This window comes from Chelonoidis abingdonii, chromosome 2, assembly GCF_003597395.2.
Source record: "Chelonoidis abingdonii isolate Lonesome George chromosome 2, CheloAbing_2.0, whole genome shotgun sequence".
Taxonomy (NCBI): domain Eukaryota; kingdom Metazoa; phylum Chordata; order Testudines; family Testudinidae; genus Chelonoidis; species Chelonoidis abingdonii.
Genome location: NC_133770.1, coordinates 60,521,810 through 60,549,725, shown reverse-complemented (window position 1 = coordinate 60,549,725; position 27,916 = coordinate 60,521,810). Strand labels below are relative to the sequence as shown.

The following is a 27,916-nucleotide window of genomic DNA, read 5'->3' as shown; positions in this document are numbered from 1 at the left end:
CAAGGAATGTTGAAGCCTGGGCCTCAAAAATGTGTTTAAATGTATCTGCAGCCTTCAGGGGACTGGCTCCTCTTCCAGGTTTCAAGGAGAGGCATCTAAGCTTTTGTATACATCATGGCCAGATGAAGACATGTAAGGCCACAAAAGGAAGTTTATTTTCTCATGAGGTTTAGAGAGTCCATTCCATTAGAGTCAGAGCTACTTTCTGGGCTGAAGAGGGACAAGTATCAGTGGGGAAGCCTTGCAAAACTGATACCTGTTATTCCATGCTTTTACTAGTCACTATTTGAATGTGGAGGCACTTACACGTGCTATTCTACAATGGATCAGTGCTTAGAGCAGGGCATCAGTTTATCATTCCTTTGAAGGGAGTGAGATATGGGATTGGAGGTTGCCATTTCTTTTGCCTCGGGCTTGTGTGTCTAATTCAGCCCTCAAGCTCATGGTTTTCTATTGCAAACTGAATCACAGAAAACATTATATACTAACTTATCAGCCAACTTGCTTTTTGTGGCTCTGGCAAGAGAGTGAAGGCTTCAACCATACCAGGCCTTCCAAGTCCAGGCTTCAACAATAGATTCTCCTTTGTTAAGGAGGTAGAGCAGACGTATTCCCTTTGGGTCAGAAGGAATCAAACTGGAGAGAGTGATAAGTGAGCCTGAGAGAGTGGGAGAATCCTGGGTAACGGTTGGTTGTCATCCTGTTTATCAGAAGGAATGAGGAGGAGGAACCCCCGAGTCTTTGCTATCTTGACTGAGAGACAGAAAACAATTAGCTACTAAAAATGGGCTCTAAGTAAGTATTGCTATGTCACTTCTATACTTTCAAAAGTCCTTCTACTGCTCTACTACTTAATTACTCCAAAATTTCTTTCTTTGGAGGTGATTACTGACTTTTGATGTTGTAAACACACATTGCACATTCAGGTTAATTTTGTCTATTCATTACATATAGGTTAGTCAAAACTCTAGGCTCTTGTGTGTCTGTGTTGAGGTACGTTTTAGTTTTAAAATAGAACAGCCCACACAACAAAGAAAAGGGAGTGTTTATGAAATTGCAGAATTTATAGTTCCAATCTATACAACCCTAGCCATCTTCTTTCTCCCCAAAATAATGTTTTCCATGCATTGCCTAGGGTTTACGCAGGAGTTGCTTTTCTTCTTTCCTTTCAGAAATTTTTAGGCAGATGGCCAGCAGGAATTACTGTTTGTTTATATCTCTAAAAATAAAGAAACCTGAAAACTGTGCACATGAGTGGATTGTGATACCAGGTGTTGCCATCACTGTTACCCTCATCCTCCCTTTTCCTATTCTTTTTTTCTTTCTGGTACATGCACTTGTTCTGTTTTGTCTCTAAACCAAACTTTGTGTGGCAGGAGCTCTCTCTTAGCAGGTGTTTGTATGGTATCCAGCACAATGTCTGTTCAGTCTGAGTGCGGTCTCTGCATGCTACTGTAATGCAACTAATGAGAAGCAAACCAGAACATATTGTAAATGGCCCTCATATAGTACAAGTATTAAGTATTTCTTGCCCCATAATGCTTAAGGCCATTGGTTCAGATGCCTAAATAAATCTCAGCCTATTGATTTGATTGTGTGCACTTGAAGACAGGGAAGATCCTTGGTAGCCCAAAGGCCTCCAGCCAAATTTAAACAACCTGTGTTTAGTTCTAACTCCTCAGTTTGAGACAGGGACATGGATCAGCATTCACATCACACTCCCTATCAGTGCCTGGGCTGGGGAACTAATGATTCAAACAGCAGACCAAACTGGGTGATGAATCCTGGTTATGTGCCACCTGAGGCATGTTGCTCACACAAAGAAATCTGAAATGGCTGCTTTCTCCTTGTTCCTCTTTGACTTGTCCTTTCTCATTCCCAATGTTTCAGTGGAGACACAAGCTTATTCCATGGCTATCGAGATTGCACATTTTAAAAATAAAAAACTAGTTGTGGGGTTTTAGCAGGTCTGTGTTTCAAGGGTATAAACTTCTGTTAGCATCTTCAGAAGCTGGGTTGTTGGCCAGTTGGTTGCTTATCCTCTTGTGGCAAAGTTATTTAAACCTATGGAGATATCATCTGACGTATAAGCCTAGTGCTCAGAGCTCTGTGTGTATCTCCTGTTTTTAGCCTCTGTTTAGTTTCCATGAGAATGTTAAACCATAAGGTTTTATTTTTAATTCCTCTTGTTGCTGAAGGACAAATCAGCAAATTAGTGATGTAGTCCTCTCAGCCTCCCAACAAGGTGTTTCGCTAAGATAAATTGGTTTCTGCCTAGTTCCCTTATTTTGTTTCTAAACATATTTTATCTGAACCAAGAGATTTTGATCTCCTGCTCCAGTGATGCAGAGATGTTTAGATGTCAGACTATGAAGTTCTGTCTCAATAGAAGTTTAGAGAAACAAGGTGGGTGAAGTAAAATCTTTTATTAGACCAATACAAAAACACAGCAAACAGTCAATAGAAGTTTTATGTTTATATTACCATAGGCTGAAAAAAGAGAAGTTCTAATATTTGAGGGTGCAGAGTTGCTGTCTAATCTTTAATGCATATACTGTATGGTATTGCGTAAGCAATACCTCTGCTTCTCTTAATCTGGCTCTGTGAGCAGATTTTTGAGAAATTCTTCCTTCTCTGATCTCACCCTGTTTGTATTTTGTTTCAATTGCTACTTAGATGGTTATATGTGTAGACTAACCTGACTTGTAGAGCACTTCTCCCTCCCCTTATAAATGACATTTCTGTGACTGAAGTCTGGTCAGTCCTCACAGCCTTCCCTGATGCTTTTACTGCTAGTTTATATATTGGTTGGCTGTGCATATATGTCGTCTTATAATCTGTTAGCTGATCTGTGTACTGAAATTTTGTGGTGCAAAGTTTATATGCATTTTTATAGTACCCTGTTTAACAAAGACATCTTTATTTTAGACTTACAGGCTTTCCGGGGTTTGTTATGTAATAGTTCAACATTATTTTAAGTCATTTTCCAAATAAGTTTAGTTTTGTGTGCTCAACATACCACAGAGGGTGGAGTGATTTGCACAAGGTTGCAGATTTAATGGTCAGGTACAAGTCCCAGGTCTTTACTTTCAGTCCTGTCTTAACCACAGTCTATCCTCTTGGACTATTATGACATTTCAAATAAACTAAATTTTTCACCATATGGGCAGTTTTTTTCAAATATTAGTCCCTCAGCTTGATTCAGTATATAGTACAAAGGGTGGGAGGGTATGTGTGTATGTATATTTATATAATATAAATAAATATTTTTAAATTATTTTATGTACTATATAACTAATGATTATGAGGTAAATACTGTAGTGAAGGATTCCTCATTAAAAAATATTCATATACCGTGAACAGTAGATGCGACTGTTTTTATTCAGTGAATATCTGTTTAGTAGAATTGTCTAATTTATTTTTAAGTGTACAGAAGAAATGAAATGTGAAGCCAGGCCTATTAAGATTGACAGAAGATTGACAGGTGCCAATATAATTGATGAACCTTTGCAACAAGTGAGTTTTAATATACATTTTTTTTTTCATGTATTGAGTGTGGTATTTTTGTTGTCCTAATTACTAAAATATTGAAATGATCCACAAAACGGGAAACTGTATATGAATTGCAATAATTGAATAGTGCTTTAATATAAATTGCACAGTGCTAAACCCACTTGAAGACTATTCTAAATAACTCTAACAATTCCGGCCTCATTTACAGGTTGGAAAGCTCGCTTATAAAATATCAAACATTTTCTGTGTGGAAGACTGAATTTAATTTTATACTTACATGGTTGCAGAATGTGTTAAATCCTTAATTTTTATTTGAACTGTGTTACTTGTTTGGCAGATTTTATTCAAAATGATGAATGTGGACAACTGCAGCATTTTCAGTTGTTCAAGTCTTTTGAGTAGTGGTTAAAGTCAACACAGTAATGACTTGCAGATTGAACATTATTCACAATATTTAACAAGAAACAAGTCTAAGAGGTTTTCGGTTGAGCCTCCTTTAATGTTTTTGTTTACTTACAGTACAAATATGACACGGGCAGTGACATTTTGTTTCCCTACATTGCCTTGCCTATATGCCTATAAGAGGAAAGACTAAAAGTTGAAAATAATTCATTTAATCACCATAAATGATCTAATCTTGGTCTCTTCAGTGAAGAGAGCTGCATTTAAAGTGATTTTATTGTAAAAGAATTACAGAATTATGTACATTTCACTTTTTAGAGTTTAGCTAAAGCCGTATTTTCTGCCCCAAAGAATGCTGAACATATTTAGAAAATATACTTGCCATAATAAACCTGAGGCTATCCTTCAGGCATCAGATTACAAATATCTCAAATTCTGAATACAAATTCTCTGCAGCAAACCCACACACTCAAGTGAAATAGTTGTTCTAACAATATGTTTAATACTCAGAATAAGGTTAAGCCTCTAGCACAGCTTTGGTGCTACCTACATAATTAACAATTTCATTTACAGGAGGGTGGTTTTTGTGTTTGTGTTTTTGTTTTTTAAGGTGACTTATTTTAAAAATGTTTGTTCTCCCAAAGTAAATGTAATACACAGCTGGGTATAACATACAGCTCTTCAAAAGTTTTTTGGATCCTGTGCTAAATATTAAGTAGACGCAATAGAGGAAAAAAAGTGACTGATTAAAAGTTTAGTTTTTACTCTTAACCAGTTCTATCCTTTTTTTTTTTTTTTCAGACCCCAGTACTAACTCTCAAGCTCTGTACACAGCAAATAATTCTCAGAGAGTACTTATGTTATCTATATCCATTCCTCCCTATAACTCATCTTTTAATGGTACTGTACAACTCACCATTCTCTGTCTAAATTAGTATAAATTAGGGTATTATGTATAGTATCAAACTAGTATGTTACAAGAGACAGTTAAAATTGTCATCCTGATCTCTATCATATCAACTATACCAATTATGAGCATGTCTCTAATTTTGCCTTTTTTGCAGAAGATTGAGAAAGTGTGAGGCAACTTTGGAATCATTTTGGAGTCCTCAAGTTCCATGATTTCTTTCTATTTGGCTTTCAGCCAGGATATGGAGCATTTTCTCTAACTCCTTCTTTCCCCATCAATCCCTGCCTCCAGAATGTTTGATGACTGGTGCTCTATTCCTTCTCAATCATCCTTTTTTTTTTTTTTTTTTTAATGTTCCTTATCTGTGAATATCTCTAGGGCTTACCCTAGAATTTGATACTGTTGCGTGTTTCACTCCTGCTCAGAATCTTCAATTTTTTTTTTTTTTTTAATGGCTTGGGAAGTCTTCTGAACTGCCGAACAGGCACTAGAGTTGTTTGCCTTCAGAGTCAGGAAGGCAACACTCAATCTGTTTATAGTTTGTTTGTATTTGGACGTTATCTTTGCAACTATGTAGGCTTAGGAAACTTTTCATTTTTTTTTTTTTAAAGAGTTTAAATTCGATGTAAATTTTCTTAGTGCACCTTCATTCCCCTATATCCTTTATAGGAGCTGATAAATTAAACTTAATCCCTATCTTCCTCAGCTGTTGACTGACCATGGAGAAGTTCACTTGCAACAAAGCAGTCAGGAAAAATTTATAGCTTGGATTCTTTGGCCTTGGCTACACTGGCGCTTTACAGCACTGCAACTTTCTCGCTCAGGGGTGTGAAAAAACACTCCGCTGAGCGCAGCAAGTTACAGTGCTGTAAAGCGCCAGTGTAAACAGTGCCCCAGCACTGGGAGCGTGGCTCCCAGCGCTGTAAGCTAATCCTCTCGGGGAGGTGGAGTACCTGCAGTGCTGGGAGAGCTCTTTCCCAGCGCTGGTGCCGCGACCACACTCGCACTTTAAAGCGCTGCCGCGGCAGCGCTCCTGCGGCAGCGCTTTGGAGTTTCGAGTGTAGCCAAGCCCTTTGTATGCCAGATCACTAAGTACTCTCAGAATTCTATTCCCAATGCTTAGATTTCCATTGACAGCAAGGATTGTGTACAACAGATAAATTGTGTATCCTTTTGCCTCCTCGCTCTGATCTCTTTTCAAAATTCAGACTAACCAAATTGCAGTTGAACCACTCTTCAGTAATTCAGAAAGCTGCTTAGAAGGGAAAATTTAAGGGAGAGCTATTACCACCCTCACGTATATCTAACAGCTCTTCTTCGAGTGATTGTTCATGTCCATTCCAATTAGGTGTGCGCGCACCGCATGCATGGACGTCGGAAACTTTGCCTTAGCAGCTCCCGTTGGGACAGCAGGGAAGCCCCATAGAGTGGTACCCTTATGGTGGTGTATATATTACCCTGCCGTCCTGACCCTACTCCCCTTCAGTTCCTTCTTACCGTCTGTGGCAGTGTTGGAACGTTCTCTCTCTTGCTCGCTTGAGAGTGACCCCTTAGCTTTCCAGTCTTCTGGTTAGAGGAGGAGTTAGATAGTTATCAGTTAGTTAAATACCATTGTTTTCAGGTTGCTACTTCCAGTACCAGCCTTAGACTGTGGGGCATGCCGCAAGCCCAGGGTTTCAAAGCTTGCACCACGTGCCGCAAGTCTATGCCTAACAGCGACCCCCATAACTCCTGTCTCTGGTGTCTGGGAGAGTCTCATCAGGCAGAATGCTGCAAAATCTGCAAGGCCTTCAAGCTGCACACCAAGAAAGAAAGAGACTTTCACCTTCAGCAGTTGCTCATGGAGGCCACGTTACAGCCACCGGCCCCTGACTGACTGGCCCCAGCTTCCTCGGTGCGAAGTGCCCCGGCATCCGTGTGTGACCCAGCACTGCCTATTTCCCACCGCTGGCTGGTAAATACTCAGCACCAAGACGAGACGACCAACCTTGGTGCCGGTTGACCTCTCTGGCACTGACTAAGCGTCACAAGAAAGGGGAAGAGGGTGCTCTCCCCAAAGAGCTACCTGGCTGCTCAAAGAAGCTCCTGCCACGCAAAGACATGTTGCAGGCCTGAGCCAAGAACTGGCACTGTCAGCTCTGGAGCCACAGGCCTCATTGGTACCCTGCGATTCAGTGCCAACGAATGTCTGGAGGAGGTCCTCGAACACCCCTCCACCTGACACTTTTGAGGCAGTGAAAGACCTCATTGAGTTGTCGGTGCCAACCAGCAGGGCAACCACAATGTCCTCCTCCAGGTCAGTGGCCATTCTGGACCCCATGGGCCTATCACCAGCAACAGGGCATCTCCTCTTCCCCATACAAGATGGTGGCAGGCATATCAGTCTCAGGACCATCACCAATCGACCACAGGGCTCACCAGGAGCTACTCCGCAGGATCTTCCTCAATATGAGCCTTCCAGGCAGAAGAAATGGTTGAGTAGGAGGATCCGATGGTGCATATCCTGTTGCCTGAGGGTCCCTCCAGAGTTGCGCTCCCTCTCCTAAAGACCATACAAATGAATTACAAAACTATATGGCAGAACCCGGCCTCCATCACGCCGATGGCCAGGGGCTAGAACAGAAATACTTCACTCCTTCCAAGGGCTACGGGTTCCTGTTCTGCCATCCAACTCCCTGTTCCCTAGTCGTTTCAGCAGTCAACAAAAAGGAATGACGGTTAATAAACCTTGGCCCCAAAGGCCAAGGAGGTCAAGCGTTTGGACCTCATCGGTAGGAAGGTTTACTTCTCCGCAGGCCTCTAGCTACGCACAGCCAACCAGCAGGCGATACTTAATAGGCATAACTTCAACTCTTGGATGGCTGTGTCCAAGTTTAAGGATCGCCTTTTCCAGGACTCTCACTCTGAGTTTGCGGCTTTAATCGGGGAAGGGAAGGTGGTGGCTAAGACTTCACTACAAGCCTCCCTTGATTCAGATGACTCTGCGGCCAGAACTATTGCCTCGGGGGTAGTCACACGACACTCTGCATGACTCGTGGTATCAGGCCTCCCTTCAAAGGTCCAGAATACCCTCCAAGACCTTCCCTTTGAGGGCTCGGGCCTTTTCTTAGAGCAAACAGATTCCAGGCTGCATGGCCTTAAGGATTGTAGGGCCACCCTGAAGTCGCTAGGGATGCATACGCCGGCAACCCAGAGAATGCCTTTCAGGCCTCAGCCTCCGTAGCAGAGGCAGTATCAACCCCAACCCAGCAGGAGACGTATCACAGGCGGGGAAAGAATAACAGGCGTAGACAGAACAATGCACATACCAAGGCCAGAATAAACTCCAGCCTGGAAACAAGCAAGGGTTTTGAAGGCGTGCCTGAGGACAGTGTACCAACCCAGTTCCCGGGTCCATCCCCACAGTTTTTAACTGGCTATCCCACTTCTACCATGTGTGGTTCCATATAACATTGGACCACTGGGTCCTATGCACAGTACAGGTGGGATACTCCAGTTCTCCTCCTACACTCTCTCCCTCCCACCCACGTTCTCTGTCCCTCTTCAAGGACCCCTTTCACGAGCTACTCATTATGCGGGAGGTACGTTTGCTCCTCAAGATATGTATGGTGGAGGAGGTTCCATAGGAGCTAAGGGGAAACGAGGTTTTACTTCCGTTACTTTCTAATCCCCAAGGCAAAGGGGGTGTCTTTGACCCATTTTAGACCTTTGCGGACTCAACAAATTTATGGTCAAACTCTGGTTCTGCATGGTCTCCCTAAGCACTATCTTTCCATCTTTTGGATCCGGGGTATTGATACACTGCCCTTGACATGAAAGATGCATACTTCCATATTGCCGTTCATCCGGAGCACTGATGCTTCTTCCAGTTTTTCGTAAACCAATACCACTACCAGTTCACGGTTCGCCCGTTTGGCCTGTCCACTGCCCCCCGAGTGTTGAGTGTTCATGAAATGCATGATGGTGGTGGCAGCCTTCCTGCGGAAAAGGCAAATTCGAGTGTACCTGTACCTCGACAACTTTCTACTTGCAGGTCGTTCCAAGGACGAGGTCCAGTCCCACGTGATGATGGTCATGGACACGTTTCACAGACTGGGGCTTCTCAGTGTACCCAAATCTTCTCTCATACCTACCCAAAGGATAGAGTTTATAGGGTCAGTCTTGGACTTGGTATGGGCAAAAACGAGCCTTTCAGAGCCCAGGTTCCAAGCCGTAGAGCAGACTGTGAAATCAGTGCTTCAGTATCCCACCACCACAGTCTGGTGTTGCCTGCAGCTAATAGAGCATGCCTAACTGAGACTCAGACCCATGCAAGCGCGGCTCACACTGTCTTACCATCCATAGAAAAACCCCCTGGACCTTGTGGGGATGATCCCGGGACGGGTCCCTGAATTCCTGTGCTGGTGGCTGGACCAACCAGTGGTCTGTGCAGGGGTCCCCTTCGCCAAGCCCCAACTTTCTCTGACATTAATAACAGATGCATCAGATCTGGGCTGGAGTGCGAACTTGGGGGACCTGAGGACACACGGATTGTGGTCGAGGAATGAGATATCTCTCCGTATCAACTTGAAGGAGCTCAGGGGTTTGTCTGGCCTGCCCAACCTTTCACAACACTTTGCAAGGTCACAGCGTGACAGTCCTGACAGACAACACCACCGCCATGTTCTATATAAACAAACAAGGCGGAGCCCGCTCCTCACCTCTCTGCCGAGAAGCTCTTCTTCTCTGGGACTTCTGCATAGCCTGATCCATTCAGCTCGAAGCATCCTACCTTTCAGGAGTATGGAACAAGCTGGCGGATTTCCTCAGCAGGTTATACCACATGCACGAGTGGTCAATCAGATCGGACATCATACAGTCAGTCTTCCAAAAGGTGGGGTTATTCCCAAGTAGACCTCTTCGCCTCCAAGAGCAACAGACAGTGCCCTCAGTTTTTCTCATTCCAAAACCACAGTCCGGGTTTGATTACAGATATGTTCTTAATACCATGGGGCGAGGGTCTGAAGTATGCCTTCCTTCCTATCCCACTTGTCTGCTGGGTCCTTCTCAAAATCCGCAGAAACAGGACGATGGTAATCATGATCACTCTGCCTTGGCTCCAACAGCATTGGTACACAACCCTCCTAGAGCTGTCCGTAGACACCCTGATTGCCCTGCCCCTCCACCTAGACCTGATCACACAGGACCATGGGAACCTCCTTCGCTCGAACCTGCAATTTCTACATCTCATGGCGTGGAAACTCCATGGCTAAATCCCATGAAGGGCCAGTGCTCTCAGTCGGTGAGACAAGTTTTCCTCAGCAGTAGGAAACCTTTCACTAGGGCTACCTACCTGGCGAAATGGAAAAGGTTTTCCTGCTGGTGTGAACCCAAGCGCTTTCAACCACTCCAGGTTGCCATCTCAGTTATTTGAGACTAACTCCTACACCTTAAGCATCAAGGTCTATCCTTTTCTTCCATCAGAGTACACCTGGCTGCCATTTCATTTTTACGTCCAGGAGAGTCTGGGCATTTGGTGTGTTCTAATCCCAGCGTGGGGTGATTCCTCAAAGGGCTGGAGAGGTTGTTCCTGTATTCTCTCCCACCAGTCCCAACCTGGAATCTAAACCTGGTCCTCTCCAAATTCATAAATCCACCATTTGAGCCCTTGGCCACTTGCTTTTTTGGAAGGTGACATTCCTGGTGGTAATTACATCAGCAAGGAGAATGTCCAAGCTGAGAGCCCTCACCTCCGAAACACCTTACACGGTGTTTCATAAGGACAAGGTGCAGCTTAGACCACACCTTAAATTTTTCCCCAAGGTGGTGTCCCAATTCCACATGTCAGGACATTTGCTTACTGGTGTTCTTTCCAAAACCCCACATGACCCTGAGACACCGCAACCTGCACACGCTAGATGTCTGGAGAGCCGTGGCATTCAACATGGAGCACACAAAGCCTTTCCGCAGGTTGACCCAATTGTTCGTTGTCATAGCTGACAGAATGAAGGGTCTCCGAATCTCTGCACAACACGTATCGTCCTGGATCACAGTCTGCATATGCATGTTCTATGAGCTGAACAAGGTCCTAGCCTTAGCAATTACAGCCCATTCAACCAGAGTGCAGGCATCTTTGACAGCCTTTGTGGCTCAGGTCCACACATTTACAGCCCACTATGCTATCAACCAACAGGCCAGAGATGATGCAGTGGTCAGCAGAGCTGTTCTTCAGTCAATCGTTCCGTGACTCCTATCCTCCTCCAATGGTAAGCTTGGAAGTCACCTAATTGGAATGGATGTGAACAATCACTTGAAGAAAAGATGATTACTTACCTCTCGTAACTGTAGTTCTTCTAGATGTTTTGTTCACATCCATTACAATTCCCACCCCCTTTCCTCTCTGTCGTATTCAGCAGCAAGAAGGAACCGAAGAGGGGTTGGGCTGTCAGGGTAATGTGTACACCGCCATAAGGGTACCACTCTAGGGGGCTCCCCTGCCATCCCAATGGAAGCTGCTAAGGGGAAAAGTTTCCGATGTCCGTGCATGCTAATTGTAATGAATGTGAACAACACATCTCAAAGAACAACAGTTATGAGAGGTAAGTAACTGTCTTTTCTCAAATGTTGAGCCCAGGTTCAAGGCTGTCTTCACTTCCCCTTTCCATTGTTTGTCTGAGATTTTTTTATATCTATATTAAACCCTGCTAAAAGTATCTGTGTGTATGAGTGAGAGAGAGGGGGAAAAAGGGTTTTACAAGATTATTTGTGACCCTGGAATGCTCATTTTGAAGCTGTATTTATTGCCAGCTTGCTATATTTTTATACATGTAAAATAGCTGTGAGCTCTTTAAATTTATCATTGAAATTGATATTATAATCCCCATTGACGCAATTTTTGCATTATGATGCAGGGCAAAATCATACACTTTAGTACATGTTAAATCTTGTGCACTTGCCAAGTACTCCCACTGAGCATTATTTGAAGATTTAAAGATTACAGCATGTCACGTTGTCTGCAGTGGCTCACAACTGAGCGTGCCTACCTCCGGGCAGACACCACCAACTGGTGGTATGTCACAAATGCGAACTCCTGGATCACTATATCAGTCTTACCATGGAGTCACAGTCAATCTTCTTAGACTGGAGAGTCTATCTTGCCACCAAGACAAACTTGACTTAACTGATAAATGGTCACTTATACCAAAAATCACACGCTATTTCAGTTGCTTCCAGTCTCCAGACACCAGTCACTTACCCCAGATCAGTTGGACCCCAGATATTACACCAAAGACAAAGCTTTTAGCCAATCCTGTAATAAACAAGCTGAAGTTTTATTACCTATGGAAGAAAAGTAAGAGGGGTTTGTGTGTGTGTGTGTGTGTGTGTAGGTTAAAGCAAGCAAATATGCACAAATGAGTTGTAATCTATATTCTAAGAGTAACAGAGTTGTAATGATCTTTCAATTCAAAGTGTTGTTCAGGGCAGACGTAGGGGCTGCCCCAGGGATCTCTGGCTGCAGTTTGGTGTGTCTGACCCTGTGAGTGTTCAAACCACAGAGATGAAAAATCTTCACGTCAGCTATTTTTATTTCCCTCTTCCAGCATTCAAAGCAATGGGATGAGTTCTTCTGCATGTACTTTTCCATGGTGTATGAAAGCTTTTGTCTGATAATGGCTCACTTAAATTTTGATAGTTGTCCTGGATGGTTGGATGGGGGATGGAATTCCCATGCTTGGGTTCACAAGTTCAGAGCAAACATTTTCAAAGCTTTAAAGCAAAACTTACATATTTTCTTATTGCATGGAATATGGACATTAGAAGTGAGATTAATGCATGTAGACATTTACAAGCATTTCATAGTTTAAACATTAAGTACATTCTTATAAGACTAATATCTATTTTAAGCAAAATTAACATACAACTGAACTGGTCTGATCTCCAGCTATGAGTTTTTCAGTTCTTAGCTAATGCCTGCAGCCTTGGCGAGAGCCTCATCTGCCAGTGTCACACCATGCCTTTATCCATGTCTGCAACAGAAAGGTCATAGAGAACAAGAATTATGATTTGCAGATGAAATATTCCTCCACCTTCTTGCATCCATGTGGCATGGTACTTATATGTCTGAGCCACAGTTGTAATTGTGATGAGTAGAGGTTGTGGTTTGCACATCCTTCCTTTTTGTGGTCAGTAGATATCTATAGTTGGTAAATCCACTGCGGGAATATCTCAACACCCCATTGCTCAAACAATATGGAGAGAGTAGCTATTTAATTCCAGGAACTGCAGAGTCCCTCTGCATAGCTTCTCTGTTTATCATTCCTTCCAGCCAAGCAGTAGAATGGTGTTTCACTGTGTTTGGGGCCTTCCACAACTGCAGTAAGTCTGAGGGCACGTCTACACAACCTGTTGGATAGGTGGGTAACAATCCATCTATCAGGGATCAATTTATCCTGTGTAGTGTAGACGCGATAAATCGATCTCCAATTGCTCTCCCATCGACTGCTCTCCCGTCGACTGCTGAACTCAGCAGTGTGAGAGGCGGAAGCAAAGTCGACGGGGGAGCCGCGGCCATCAATCCAGCGTTGCAAGGACATGGAGTAAGTAATTTTAATTCAATTTAAGATACGTCAACTTCAGCTACGCTATTCTCATGGCTGAAGTTGCATATCTTAGATCGACACCCTACCCCCCCCTCCTCCTTGTAGACCAGGCCTGAGAATTTCATGTGGTTGTGAGTAAATTTGCATAGTCTAAGGTTTGTTTCATGTCTGTATAAGCATAAAAATATATCGATAAAAGCAAACATTTCAGGGATTGTTTTTTGATGCTCAGCCTTGTCTCTGTATGTTTTGAAATATACCTTGGTATTTTCATCATTGTAACAATAGAGAAGGATGGATATTAGTCAACTGTAGAGAGACTGAGTTAAACATAAACAACGCTGAGGTTTAGTTATCTGTATAGCAATGTCTCAATCACTGATGTAAAGGATATGAGAGAGCATTCTTTATCATATGAACTTTAAATGACACAGTCATTGCATCACATGCTAAAAGCTATTTTGTATCCTTTTTTTTTAAATTTTAGGTAATCCAGTTTTCATTGAGGGACTATGTCCAGTACTGGTATTATACACTAAGTGATGATGAATCCTTTCTTCTTGAGATCAGGCAGGCTCTTCAAAATGCACTTATTCAGTTTTCTACAAGGTAAGACTGGTTGTGTTTATATAAACATAAGTTTAAGCAAGTACAAAATATTATCTGTAGATTGCAGTGTAACAGCTGGAGTTTATATATTTTTTAAAAAACTTCAAGTGTTCTTAAGCATAGTACAAAAAGAAGTATCTGAATTTTGTGAAAAAAATAATAGTTCAAGACAGCTGCAGCCATTGGACCATCCTCTAATCTGAGTAAACAAAGTGGAATATTGTTAAATTTTAGCAATGTCATTGCCAGAAAGATACTGAGTAGATAGCAAGCTGGAGCAAGTTCAGATAACAGTGATAGAAAGAATCAAGTGGTAGTGACAGTGACTTGAGGAAAGGATTAATAATTGTATTTAATTTGCCAACATTTGAAAAGTAAGTGTTTTATTTCCAGTTACTCCTAGGGGAATTCTGTGCCACTGCACAATGTAGAATTTTGCAGAAATTAACATTGTGCATGCAGAATTTCCTTTTCCCCCACAGAAATGGACTGCAGTGCTGCTAGCAGCCACTAGGGGCCTGTGGACTCAGCAGAACCCAGCTTGGACTTGGAAGATACTCCTGAGGGGAGGGAGAGGGAGCTAGAGGGTTCCTGGCAGCTGCAATTCACAGCATGCCTTGAGGGAAGGAGAGGATGGTGCGCAGGAAACCCTGTGTAAGCCTGGGACCGAGTATCTGCCTTTTTCTTCCTCTGGATCCCTGGGCTCTGATGGGGAGGGGAATGGGTGTCTGAGCAAGGCGGGAGGCCTGTAGCTGAGTTTTGCGGGTGGAGGGGGTGCAGGTATCTTGGCTGGGGAACCCCTGCGGTTGGACTCTGGGGACGAGGGGAGTTGGGTGTATTGATTGTGGGGGGCCCTCCGCAGATGGACTTTGTAGGGGTGGGGCTGTGTGTGTCTGGCCCCTGACTGGGCTCTTGGCGGAAGAAAGGGGGCAGAGAAACAGGTCGTGGGTTGTCATAGGGATTTCTCTAACTCTCTACTCCCTGGGGGAAATTTTGTGTGTGTCTGTATTGTTACAGACATACTTGCTGACAGATATTGTTAAATAAATTTATCAAAATAATTGAAACTGCCATGATTATGTAATGTTATTTTGACAAATAACAGTTGCAGAATTTTAAAATATTGTGCACAGAATTTTTAATTTTTTGGCACAGAATGCCCCCGGGAGTAGCCAGTGGAGGTGAAAAATAATGTATGGTGAACAGTGGGATGTAACTAGAATAATGGGTGAAGTAGATACTGAAAATTAGTCTTAATATCAAGATGATGTCATACCATTGAAATCTGTTAGGCTATAGGATAGTGGAAACTTTCAAATGCTGTCGCTTGGGACACTTAAAACTAGACTAAGCAACACGGGAGGCTGTGTACTGTGGGAAATAATCCTGCATTTGCAGGAGATGGGCTGCTATTTGCTTCCATCTTTTAATTACTGTGATTCTGTGCAATTACTTCATTGGTTTATTTTTACAGGGAAGGAAGAAATTCAGATTTTTGAGTTCTATTTAGCTGTAGGCAAAAAATGTAACAGCTTATAGGAGAACTAATGAATTAGTTATAACTATATTGACCTGTTTTGATGTTAAAGTAGAATTTGCTGTCCTTGTAAGATTAAGAAGATTGCACTTATTCATATCTTATTTTTAAGAACTTTATTTTATAGAATTGGCACAAAGCCATAAATAGGCTGTAACTCAAGGAAAAAAAAAAAAAAGGCTGCTCAAGTTTTTGCAGTGGTAATAGCTTGGTATTCAGCTGTTGTAGGTAGGTGGATTATTTTTCTCCAGAATTCTTTTTCTTCTTAGGATATGCTTGTCAGAGGAATTAGGTAAGGCTGCCACCTAGTGTTCTTTGTGTGATTATTAGGTATTTACTACAAGTGAACAGTCTGGTTTCTGAATCATAGCTTTGCAATACTCTTCAAAGTGTAATGCTTTCTATTTACCTTTTCCCCCAGCTCATGCTTCTAGATTAGACTTTGCTGTAGGCTCAACTATTTGTAAAGTTTCTTACCTATCTTGGTGGGAAAGCTGATCAGAAACCAAGGTGGCTTTACTTATGAGTATTGTAGTGGGGCCCTTTTAGGCAGAGCAGTTATCAGAGTGTTTACTCTTGTTTTTCAGTTAAGAAAGAACCTGGAATGGGAATGCCTAGCAAGAAGGAGGAGCTGTGATTGCCTGCCTCCCTCCCTTTTGCTTTTAGGAAAGCAGAACACCCTTTAGTCTACAGTTAGAAAGTGTTGTTTTCCCTAAGGGCACTAATGAAATATTGATACATAAATATAATAAAATGGTGGCTGCTATTTTACCAAATGTCTAATATATCATCAATATAACTGGCTTCCTCACAGTTCATGTGATTTTTTTTTAAATGATTACTTGTTTAGCTACAAGCAAGTGCAATGTTCTAATGTGATTTCTAATATGATTACATATTGCAAGATGTGAGAAAATAATTTGGTTACATATTTTCTCACAAGTAATATCACAAATCTGAGAGATCTATTAGTATTACACTGAGACACTACAAGTGTTTGACCTTTGTTTTCTTATGCTTAATACAATTTATGAAAAATGCAAATATGCTCATTTTTAACATTTTGATGCAAAAGTTGATATTACTGTTGTACAATATACTTTATAGTTGATTTTGTAAATTCATTTATAGTATGTAAGAAATCATACATCTTTTAAGCTTTTTCTCATCCTCCATGTGTTGTTTTTTATTGATATGAAGCTTTTTAGTGTTGTACGAACAAACAATCTAAACATGGAAACGTGTGTTTGAGTGGGTCAAAGTAACCCTTTTGTATAGCCTTCTGTAGACCTCCCTGAGCTGATAAGTTACAGCAGGACCATACTGTTGGTTGATCATATAGTAATTGTACAGGCTTTCAGAAATGTAATACCAAATTGTAATTCTCAAGTCCTTAAATAACTACTGTTTACATTAACATTAAATGAAATTTAAAAATTTTTGTTGATGTATAGTCTGTTTTCTGTAAGGTCAAAAGAAATGGACTGGCAGCCTTATTTCACCACACGACTTGTTGATGATTTTGCCACTCATCTTCGAGTATTCAGAAAAGCTCAACAAAGGATAACAGAAAAAGATGATCAAATGAAAGGTATTGCCATAATTTAAAATGCATTTGACTTTTTTGTTGTTGACCCTGTGTAGCAAATTTCTCTATTCTTCACTTCATCCAAACAATTTTTTATTTGTATTCAATTACTAGTGACTTACAAAAGAGTCTTTCATGTACACAAATAACTTCTAGTGTCTTTTGTGTAGGTACAGCAGAAGACCTTGTAGATACATTCTTTAAGGTTGAAGTTGAAATGGAGAAGGAAGTCTGTCGTGATCTAGTCTGCACTTCTCCCAAAGATGAAGAAGGTTTTTCTAATAATTATTTTCTAAGAGTTGTGTTGCTACATTAAGCTATGTTAGTTACGGCATCAGCCAATAACATGGAAGAGATTCATAGCTAAGGTGTTAACTTCACTGCAACCAGTTATGACATATTTCATATATTTCTTGATTAGTGCATTGTCAGTATTATACTTTTAGTGGCAATGACAATATATGTAATGAGGGCTGAAAGAATTTGACGGAAATGCGACTTTATTCAAGTTCATGGTATCTCTTTATAGGTGGGGGTGGGAGGAGGGAGAGGCTAGTTAATTCTACATCTAACATCAGACCGTCATCTGGATGAAGAGACAAGGATCTGTTTTGTTTAAAAAATAAAAAATCAATAATAGCTACAAGAAATTTTATGTAATTAATAGTACAGTTACTGCCTGGTTCAGAGCAGGGACTTGAGGCTGGGTCTCCCACGTGAGTGTCCTAAATGTCATGCTGTTGGCTTTTCTGGGGTGAGTCTCTTTCCCATTGGAACCATTCCACTTGGAATAAATAATTATTCATTGGGTTAGAAAGAGAGAGAGAGAGTTTAACTGTGCAGCCCAGTGATTAGGGCACTTTTGGGTTGTAGGAATCAGAGAATTGTAGAGTGGAAGGGACCTTAAGCAGTCATCTAGTCCAGTCCCCTGCACTCATGGCAGGACTAAGTATTATCTAGACCATCCCTGACAGGTGTTTGTCTAACTTGCTCTTAAAAATCCCCAGTGACGAAGATTCCACCATTTCTCTGGGCAGCTTACTCCAGTGCTTAACTATCCTGACATTTAGGAGGTTTTTCCTAATGTCAAACTCTCTTGCTGCAATTTAAGCCCGTTGCTTCTTGTGCTATCCTCAGAGGTTAACGAGAACAATTTACTTCTCTCCTCCTTTTAACACTTTATGTACTTGAAAACTGTTATGTCCTGCCCTCAGTCTTCTGTTCTCCAGCTTAAACGAAACCATTTTTTTCAATTTTTCCTCATAGCAAAATAGCAAGTTTTCTAGACTTTTTAAAATAATTTTTGTTGCTCTTCTCTGGACTTTCTCCAATTTGTCCACATATTTCCGGAAATGTGGCACCCAGAACTGAACATACTACTCCAGTTGAGGCTATATCAGCATGGAATATATTCCTGTGTCTTGCTTATAACACTCCTGCTAATACATCCTAGAATGTTTGCTTCTTTTTTTTTTTTTTTTTTGCAGCAGTGTTACACTGTTGACCTGTGTTTAGCTTGTGATCCACTTTGACCCCCAGATCCCTTTCCACAGTACTCCTTCTTAAGTGGTCATTTTCCTTTTTGTATGTACTGTAATCTGTTTGGTGAAAACTGAAACACAAAAGTCATTTAGCACTTCTACCATTTCCACATTCTCTCTTGTTGTGTGCCCCTCCCCCTTGAGTAATGGACCTACCCTGTCCTTGGTGTTTCTCTTGCTTCTAATGTATTTGAAGAATATTTTCTTGTTACCTTTTATGTTTCTAAGTAGTTTAATTTTGTTTTATGCTTTAGCCTTTCTAATTTTGTCCCTACATACTTGTGGTGTTTGCTTATATTCATTCTTTGTAATTTGACTTAGTTTCTACTTTTTGTAGGACTTACTTTTGAGTTTCAGATAATTGAATATCTCCTGGTTAAGCCCAGGTGGTCTCTTGCCATACTTCTTATCTTTCCTGTACAGTGGGATAGTTTGCCCTTAATAATATCTCTTTGAAAAACTGCCAACTTTTTTGAAATGTTTTTCCCCTTAGACTTGCTTCCCATGAGATCTTAACTACTAACTCCCTGAATTTGCTCAAGTCTGCCTTCTTGAAATCCATTATCTTTATTGCAATGTTTTCCGTTCTACTGTTGCTGAGAATGGTGAATGCTACCATTTTATGATTGCTTTCAGCCAAGCTGCTTTCCACTTTCAAATTCTTAACCAGTTCCTCCCTGTTTGTCAAAATCAAATCTAGAACAGCCTCTCTCAATAGATTTCTCCACCTTCTGAAGTAAAAAAAATTATCTCCAATACATTCCAAGAACTTATTGGATAATCTGTGCCTTGCTGCATTATTTTTCCAACAGATGTCTAAGTAGTTGAAGTCCCCCATCACCACCAAGTCCTATACCAATATTCCAGTCATGTGTATTAATCTGTGATGCCAACTGTTTATTAACTATCATTTTGAATTCTTCCTGCTTATTCCCCATACTTGTCACATTAGTATACACACGTCTAAGATACTGATTTGATTTCCCCGCGTGTTCTCTCATATTTCTCCCTTATCCCTGCTATAATGGCTCATGGTCTCCCCCACATTCAACCCTTCTCCCAGGTGTCCATGTTTTTTGACTTACCTCTGGGCTTTTGTCACCTGCCCCCATCAAACTTAGTTTAAAGCCCTCCTCACTTGGTTAGCCAGTCTGTATCCAAACATGCTCTTCCCTTCCTTGATAAGTGGACCCCATGTCTGCTTAGTAGTCCTTTTTCCCAGAACAGCATCTCATGGTCAAGGAAGCCTAAGCCTTTCTGTCGACTCCATCCTCACAGCCAGGCATTCTCCAGGTTCACGTCTCTGGTCTGTCTGATTGAGCAGAGATCTGAATCAGGGTATCCCACATGAGTGCCCTGACCACTGGACCATTAGCTATTCTGGGTCTTTCTCTTATATCCTGGACTTGAGAAACTTCCCAATGAAAGTTTAATGGAACTGATTCATTCCTATGAAGAGTTTGTTTCAACTAGCTTGCCTTTTCCAACAAAAAACTGTTTTGTTGAAAAAATCCCGAAGTGCTCTATGCATAAGTATGAAAAAAAATACACTGAAAGGAAGTAGCTGCTTCTATGAGAGTTAAGACCATGCACACATCCATCCATTCTAGTCAACATATATAAAATCAGTAAAGTCATTTGCATTGTAAGATTTGAAGACAGTTGCATATGTTTGTATAAAATAGAAAAACAAAACTTAAAAGTTTGAGAATCATTGAAAGTGTGTTTAATGCTTTCAAATTCAGTAAATAAACTAAAGCTTTTTTTGTTATATCAGAATAATGGGAGGGAACATGTAGTGTCGTCACTACTCTATATTGGATTGATATTTTGTTGTTGTTTTTCCGTAGGATTCCTAAGGGATCTATGTGAGGTGTTACTGTATTTATTGCTACCTCCTGGAGACTTCCAGAACAAGATCATGCGATACTTTGTCAGGGTAAATTTAGGATTTATATTTTACCCTAAGACTTCCAGTCCATATATATTATAAAAGAAATTTAGATCTAGGTCACTGATTTTGTATGTTGCATAAAATGCAATCATCAGCTATTACATTCTGATACTTTTCAACATAATAGGTTAGATACATGTTTTCATACGGAGGTGTTGATCTTTTATATGACTTTGGTGAACAATTCTAGATGACATTTGTTAGAGATATGAGTGACTTTTGGATGTGCAATAGTCTGTTAAAAAGTCAGTATTTACCTACTGATATCACTCAGTGGTTTTTGTGATACTGTAACTCTGATATACTTAAAATGGGAAATAACTGAGACTGCAGATACTAAGAAGGTAAATGTTTTCAATGGTCCCCATTGTATTCTTGTCCAACTAATACTAAAATTCTTAAAATCTTATGGGGATGAGAGTTTCATTTGTCATATTTCTCTAAGGTTCCTATCGCTGTGATGTTTAGGTTATCTTCCTTGAGGTCAGATACCTAGTTTCTGTACTGGTCACACAGTGGACTAAGAGAGTTAACATTCTTTATTTATCACAAGAATTTACCTTTGGGTGTGGAGAGCGAGTTCTGAGAAATAAATCTAATTTTTGTTTCAGAATTTGTTTTTAAGTTCTTAATGTGCTTGAAGTTTCACTTGTTACTCAAATAGAAGCTTTACGTTGAATTCATAGTAAAAATTGATAGTTTTTTTGAGTAAACTATTTGTCACTTTTTAGATATAGAGGACAGATTTCAATTGTATTACATTTCATTTTTCAGGAAATCCTCGCACGAGGAATTCTTCTTCCATTAATAAACCAGCTCAGTGATCCTGATTATATTAATCAGTATGTCATATGGATGGTAAGCTTTTCAGTGCTTCAGTAGTATTGCCAGGATATTCATCTGTAAGCACGTCCCTGTTCTCTTTTCCTGTGCTCCTTAAGCATAGCTGGTTTAATGGAAATACAACTTGTAATAGTACATCAATAGAGTAAAAGTGGTAGTGATGCCATCAGTAATGTTGCATGAGAATTCTCATTCTGATCCCCTGCTTTGGTGGCTTTATAACGTTCTCAAACTGCTGTTTCAGGATGATAGTTTCTACGCTTGCTCTCTACCTGCAGGTGAACTTTTTAAAAAAGTTTGAGTAAGAATTGGGTACAATCAAATTAAGGAGAAAAGTAATTTGTCTTCAAGAATTAATCTTTTTATGATTTTATAGTGAAGTGCAGGGGTCAGCAGTGTATCTGTACGTGAACACAAGTGTCCGTGGTAAAAATTTTGAGGTCCATGTTAATTTTTCAAAAAACTGAATGACATTACCCCTCCCCCCCCGTCCGTCACTAAGTAGGGTAATTTTGTCAAGTGTGCGTTGCGCAACATGGGGTGCCAAACTCTGGTAAAGCGTTTTGAGGGGTCTAGTCCTGCATAGTCCATATTTCTTATGGAAGTGCCTTCATTTGAAAAATGCTTGTGAGTTGCATCAAAAATTTAGTTTTGGGTTGGAATAGACATGGCATCTTAAATCACACTTTGCACGTGCACAGTACTTTCCTAATCGTGTTGCACAGCTAAGAAGTCTGCACTTGCACACAACACAGTGAAACATTTAGTTGTGAGCTGATTTATAATTTAACGTGCATCCTGCTGTAAGGTTAAAGCTGCACAGTTTCTAAGGCTCACAGAGAGGTCACCTAAATTATGCACAAAAGGGCAGAGGTAAAGTGCATATGTAACCTTATACTTTTTTGTTGCCTGACTTTTAATTGTTTAACTGCAACTTGAATGTTCTCAATCATTTTTAATGGAATGAGAGTAGACAGACATTTTTAATGGAGCAACAGATTTTGGTTAATCAAAAACTATATTTGTAAGAATTTTGGGAATTGTTTTTGCCTTACATGAAAGATTAAAAACAGTAACAGATCATAATGCTGTAATAAAGATGAAATCAGTAACATTATCATTTCTCATTGCATACCTCCAAAGGAAGTAGTTTTCATAAGGGCTTTAGGAATGACAGATGAAACAAAAACTAATAGCAGTTTAAGTATATTAGAAGTAGTTAGCCTGCAAAACAATCAGTGAGGCCACTGTACGATTGAGATGCTGAAGGAGTACTGAAGAGAGACAGGATCGTTGTGGAGAAGCTAAATTAATTCTTTGCATCAGTCTTCACTGCAGAAGATGTGATGGAGATTTCCACACTTGAGCAATTCTTTTTTGGTGACACATGAGGAACTGTCCCAGATTTATACATCTTTCAAGATGGTTTTGGAACAAATTGATAAATTAAACAGTAATAAGTCACCAGGACCAGAAATAACTCAAATATGAAATTGCAGAACTACTGATTGTGGTATTTAACCTGTTGCTTAAATCAACCTCTGTACCTGGTGACTGGAGGATAGCTAATGTAAGGATGATTTTTTAAGAATGATTGAGGGCGATCTAGGCAATTACAGGCCAGTAAACCTAACTTAAGTACTAGGAAATTGGTTGAAACTATAGTAAAGAACAGAATTATCAGATACATAGATGAAAACAACACATTGGGGAAGAGTCAACAAAGAAGTCCCTTTTATAAAGGGAAATCATGCCTCACCAATATCAAAGAATTCTTTGAGGGTATCAACAAACATGGACAAGGGTGATCCACTTGATAAGATGTACTTGGACTTTCATAAAGCCTTTGACAAGGTCCCTCATCAAAATCTCTTAAGCAAAGATATGATATTACCTCACACTCCATGTCTCTTGTGGTCCTCTTATGGATCAGTAACTGGTTAAAAGATAGAAAATAAATGATAGGAATAAATGGTCAGTTTTCGCAATGGAGAGAGATAAATAGCATGGTCCCCTAAGGATCTGTACTGGCATCAGTGCTGTTCAGCATATTTATAAATAATGAGGAAAAGGGGTAAACAGTGAGGAGGCCAAGTCTGCAGATTATACAAAATTACACAAGATAGTTAAGTCCAAAGCTGACTGTAAAGAGTTACAAAGGGATCTCACAAAACATGGGTGACTGGGCAGCAAAATGTCAAATGAAATGCGAAGTAATGCATATTGGAAAACATAGTCCCAGCTATACATGCAAAATGATGTGATCTAATTTAGCTGTTACCACTCAAGAAAGAAATCTTGGCATCATTGTGGATAGTTCTGTGAAAACATGTTAGTGTGAAGCAGCAATCAAAAAAGCTAACAATGTTAGGAATCATTAGGAAAGGGAAAGACAATAAGACAGAAAATATCATCATGCCACTATATAAATCAAGGATACTCTCCATTCCTACTTAATATTCTCTTGTTTATGCATCCCAGGACTGTATTAGGTATTTTAGCCACAGCATCACACTGGGAGAGTTCAGTTTATTTATCTACCGTGACACCAAATTTCTTCAGTGGCACTGCTTCCCAAAACATAGTTTGCCACCCTATAAATATGGCCTTTATTCTTTGTTCCTAGATGTATACATTTACAGTTAGCTGTATTAAAATACACATTGTTTGCTTGGTAAACTGGACACAAGCAATCAAAAGTGCTCTGTATTAGTGACCTGTTCTCTTCATTATTTAGCACTCCCCCAATTTTTGTGTTATCTGCAAACTTTCAGTGATGATTTTTTCTTCTTCCTGGCAATAGATTAATATGTTAAACAGCGTAGGGCCAAGAACTGATCCCTATGGGACCCAACTGAAAACACACCTGCTCAGTGGTGGTGATTTCCCTGTTTATGATTACATTTTGAGACTTATCAGTTAGCCAAATTTTAATTCATAAAATGTATACCATGTTAATTTTTTATCTTTCTAGTTTTTTATCAATGTGTCATGTGGTACAAAGTCAAAGTATGTCAACACTATTAACTTTTTTAATCACATATATAATCACATTAAAAAAAATCAAGTTAGTTTGACGAGCTTCATAAACCTATGTTGATTGACATTAATTATATTAGCTTCCTTTAATTCTTTGTTGATCGAGTAATGTACCAGTCACTCCATTATCTTGCCCAGGATTGATGTTAGGCAGAAAGGCCTATATTATAGTTGTCTGAAGTTGGACTCTTTCCAAATAAGCATTTCCAAAAAATAACTAGATGGCATGCTTTCTGAGAAATTTTGCTTTGTTTAGATTCAAATCAGGTTAAAAAGACGAATTTCCAATTTCTGAGACCAAAGTTATGCTACCCACTTTCTAACAGGGTTGGAAAGCCCATCCATGGGATTTTATTGAGTTCAAAATGTTTTTACTCTGGATTATGATGGAAGTTCATGATGGATATTTCAGTTCCACTTAGTAAGGTGTCATCTATTAAGACAGATTTAAATGAAAATCTTCCCTACCTTGTCTTCCAGCTACACACGTTACACACACACACACACACACACACACAACTACGTAAAGTCAAGCATTGAAAAGTTAAGAAATGTCAGTATTAAGGTTGCTTTCATATGGATTATGACAGTGTTTTTAGTTTCGTGATCACATTATTTCTGTACAGGACACCACATAACTCAGTGCAGAATGGATGGTATTCACACCTATGCAGCTATTTTAATATTTTTTTAAAATCTCTGTTGAATGCACGGTTCCATGCTTTATTTACTGCATGCTATTCAGAACCTGTGCTGAAGTCAGAATTATTAATTTCCTCATGGACTTTTCTGTGGTGCTCATTGCAATAGCATTCGAGTGCATCTCAAATATTAATTAATTTCTTTTCACAATACCCTTGTGAGATGAGGTGCTATTACTATCCCCATTTTATAATGGGGAGTAGCTGCACAAAGAGATTATGCTCAAAAATAGAATAGCTTGGAATGGAAATTCTTGTTCCTATGGGAATTCTGACACTTTGAAAGACATCTCATTTTGATTCAGAACAAAAATCTGAAATTTTTGGCAAAATGTAAATTAAAAAATGCAATTAGGGACTATCAGTGCTTTGTTTAGTGTCAAAATGCATCATTTCAGTACTGTCATTTTGTATAGACTTTCTATATTATATTTAGTATTTGACTATAAAATAAAATTATAATATAATTTGAAACAAAAAATAAGAACAGCACTGTCAGTTGCAAACATTTTGTGTTTTTCTTGACAAAAATTTTCAGTCCTGCAAGATGTTTCAATCTCAGCTAACTGCATTTTTTTCAAAGTAATCAACTTCCATTGAAATTTTTTTGATCCACTCTAGTCAAAAATATCCACTAATTTTGGGGGCCCAGTTAAGAGACGCCTACAGCCTGATTCTTCAGAAGATGTAGCACTTCATATGTTCAAATCACAGTTCCCATTTACTTCAATTGTGGCTGTAAGTACTTAACACTTCTGCTAATCAGGTCCCAGGCTCTCAAGTCAGGCACCCTAAAAACGAAGGATTTACAGTTAGTAACAACCTGTTCAAAATTTCTTTAAATAACTTGCCCAGCATCACACAGGAACTCTGTGTCAGAGGCAGGGATTGAATCCATTTCTCAAAGGCAGTATTCAGCTGCTGTAAGCATTAGACTGTCTATTGTCTGCTTTCATCCCTACTTTAAGGTTGCTCAATTTATGATGCACAGACTGTATATCGCCCACCAGAGCATTTCATAAGGCCCATGGCCTGCTTCAACACATTATATGAATAGCTGATTCGTTAGCTTTTTGTCATGTTTACATCATTCTAGTTTACACAAGTGTGTAAATAGACAGTGTTTCTATGTACAGTAATCTACATACGAAACAAGCTGAACCTAAAATATAAATCAGTACAAGTGACTTTAAATCTTATTAAAATAAATTAAAATCTTGTTAATGTTGATTAACATTAATTATATTATCCTCCCTTTAATTCATTGTTGTTCGAGTAATGTACTAGCCACTCCATTATCTTGCCCAGGATTGATGTTAGGTGACTTCAAATCTCATTAAAATATGTAGAAACTGTTTGGACCACGCAGTTTTGCTTAGGTTTCCTACAGTTGTGCTTAGATTTATGTCGCCCTCCTGTGTAATAAGATTGGGCACCATTGTTTCATTCACTATACACCTTCCAAAAAAAATTGATCATGCAGTTGAAGACTATCATAATGCAAGCACACAAGAGGGCCAAATTAAGGTTTTACAGTGAACTTTCATTCTGGCATTTTCTAATGTATGAGTGCTTGACTTTGCAACTTAATAACCTTTCAGTATAGTTTTATTATGTAATGTCATAGGTAAGGATATGATTTAATCATGGAGGTCATGGATTCCATGACTTTAATGAACACCCATGACTACTTTGGCTTCTGCCTCTTCTGCAGCGCACTCCTCCCTCCATTATTTTTAATAAAAGTCACAGACAGGTTGCAGCTTCTGTGAAATTTTTGTTTTTTGGTTGCAGCCTGTCCCTGACATTTACTAAAAATAACCATGACAAAATCTTAACTGTAGGATTTAAAAAAGCAAAGTCAAACAGAAATTCCATCATATCATGTTGACACTCAGAAGTAATCAGCAGCATTGGAACCTACTAATTTTTCAGATCGTCAGCCACTTGAGGTCATGGTGTAACTGGTAGTGGTAGTAAGTTGTCATCTATGTGGAACAGCACTAGATGGGGATGGGTTTTGGAGATGTTTGCTCACAGCAGAGGAGCAGTGAAACTCAGGAATCTTAGATTCCTTTGCAGGAGGGGAGTATTGTCACAGACTTTTCTGGCCATTCCCTCCAAGTTTAACTCTTTTTGCTTCCCCCAAACCTGTCCCCAGTCCTGACTCTACCACTCTCCTCTCTTCTCTTCATTTCTTGTCCCAGTGAGTGCCACTTTCATCACCTTGTCAACCCCAGTCTCCATTCCTCAGGTGTATCATCATTGTATCATCCCACCGAACTCTCCATCCCAGTCTCCTTGTCCAGCCAATCTCAGTTCCCCACATATCTTGGTTCCTTGCCCAGCCAGACTCCCAGTCTCATTTTCTGCCCTGCCCCTTCTGACTCCTTGTCCCAGTCCTTTCCCCTCTTATTCCTGCAGGTCTGGCTCTCGTCCCCTCCATTTTCTAATCAGGCAGCTTCCTTCTGCATACTGTCTGGGGCCAGCAGAGGGGTCATTGACAGCACGGGAAAGAGTCTCCCTGGACTCAGTTCAACTGTCTTGACCTGGCACAGCAGCTCAGAGCTGCAATTGCAGGGAAAGCCCTGCTTAGCCTCAGGCTAGAGCATGTGCAAAGTAGACAGAACCTTTGGGAAATTAACTGCTGAAATCCAAGTTGTGTCTACTGAATGTGCTCAAACTTTCATTTTTCAAGAC

The 27,916-nt window shown here is 40.1% G+C and overlaps 1 protein-coding gene across 5 annotated transcripts in view; it reads left to right on the top strand.

Annotated features, from left to right (window-relative positions):
- The window catches only part of SNX13 (sorting nexin 13), a 166,640-nt gene that overhangs the window by 69,319 nt on the left and 69,405 nt on the right, over positions 1–27,916 (top strand). For 3 of the 5 annotated variants that reach the window (XM_075062390.1, XM_075062388.1, XM_075062386.1), the window contains exons 4-9: positions 3,427–3,516; positions 13,892–14,013; positions 17,020–17,141; positions 17,309–17,410; positions 20,530–20,618; positions 21,408–21,491. In XM_075062390.1, the coding sequence (XP_074918491.1) occupies positions 3,427–3,516; positions 13,892–14,013; positions 17,020–17,141; positions 17,309–17,410; positions 20,530–20,618; positions 21,408–21,491 (609 nt within the window). Of the gene's footprint in view, positions 1–3,426; positions 3,517–13,891; positions 14,014–17,004; positions 17,142–17,308; positions 17,411–20,529; positions 20,619–21,407; positions 21,492–27,916 lie in introns of all 5 variants that reach the window. The other 2 variants (XM_075062389.1, XM_075062387.1) reach the window with 1 other exon arrangement.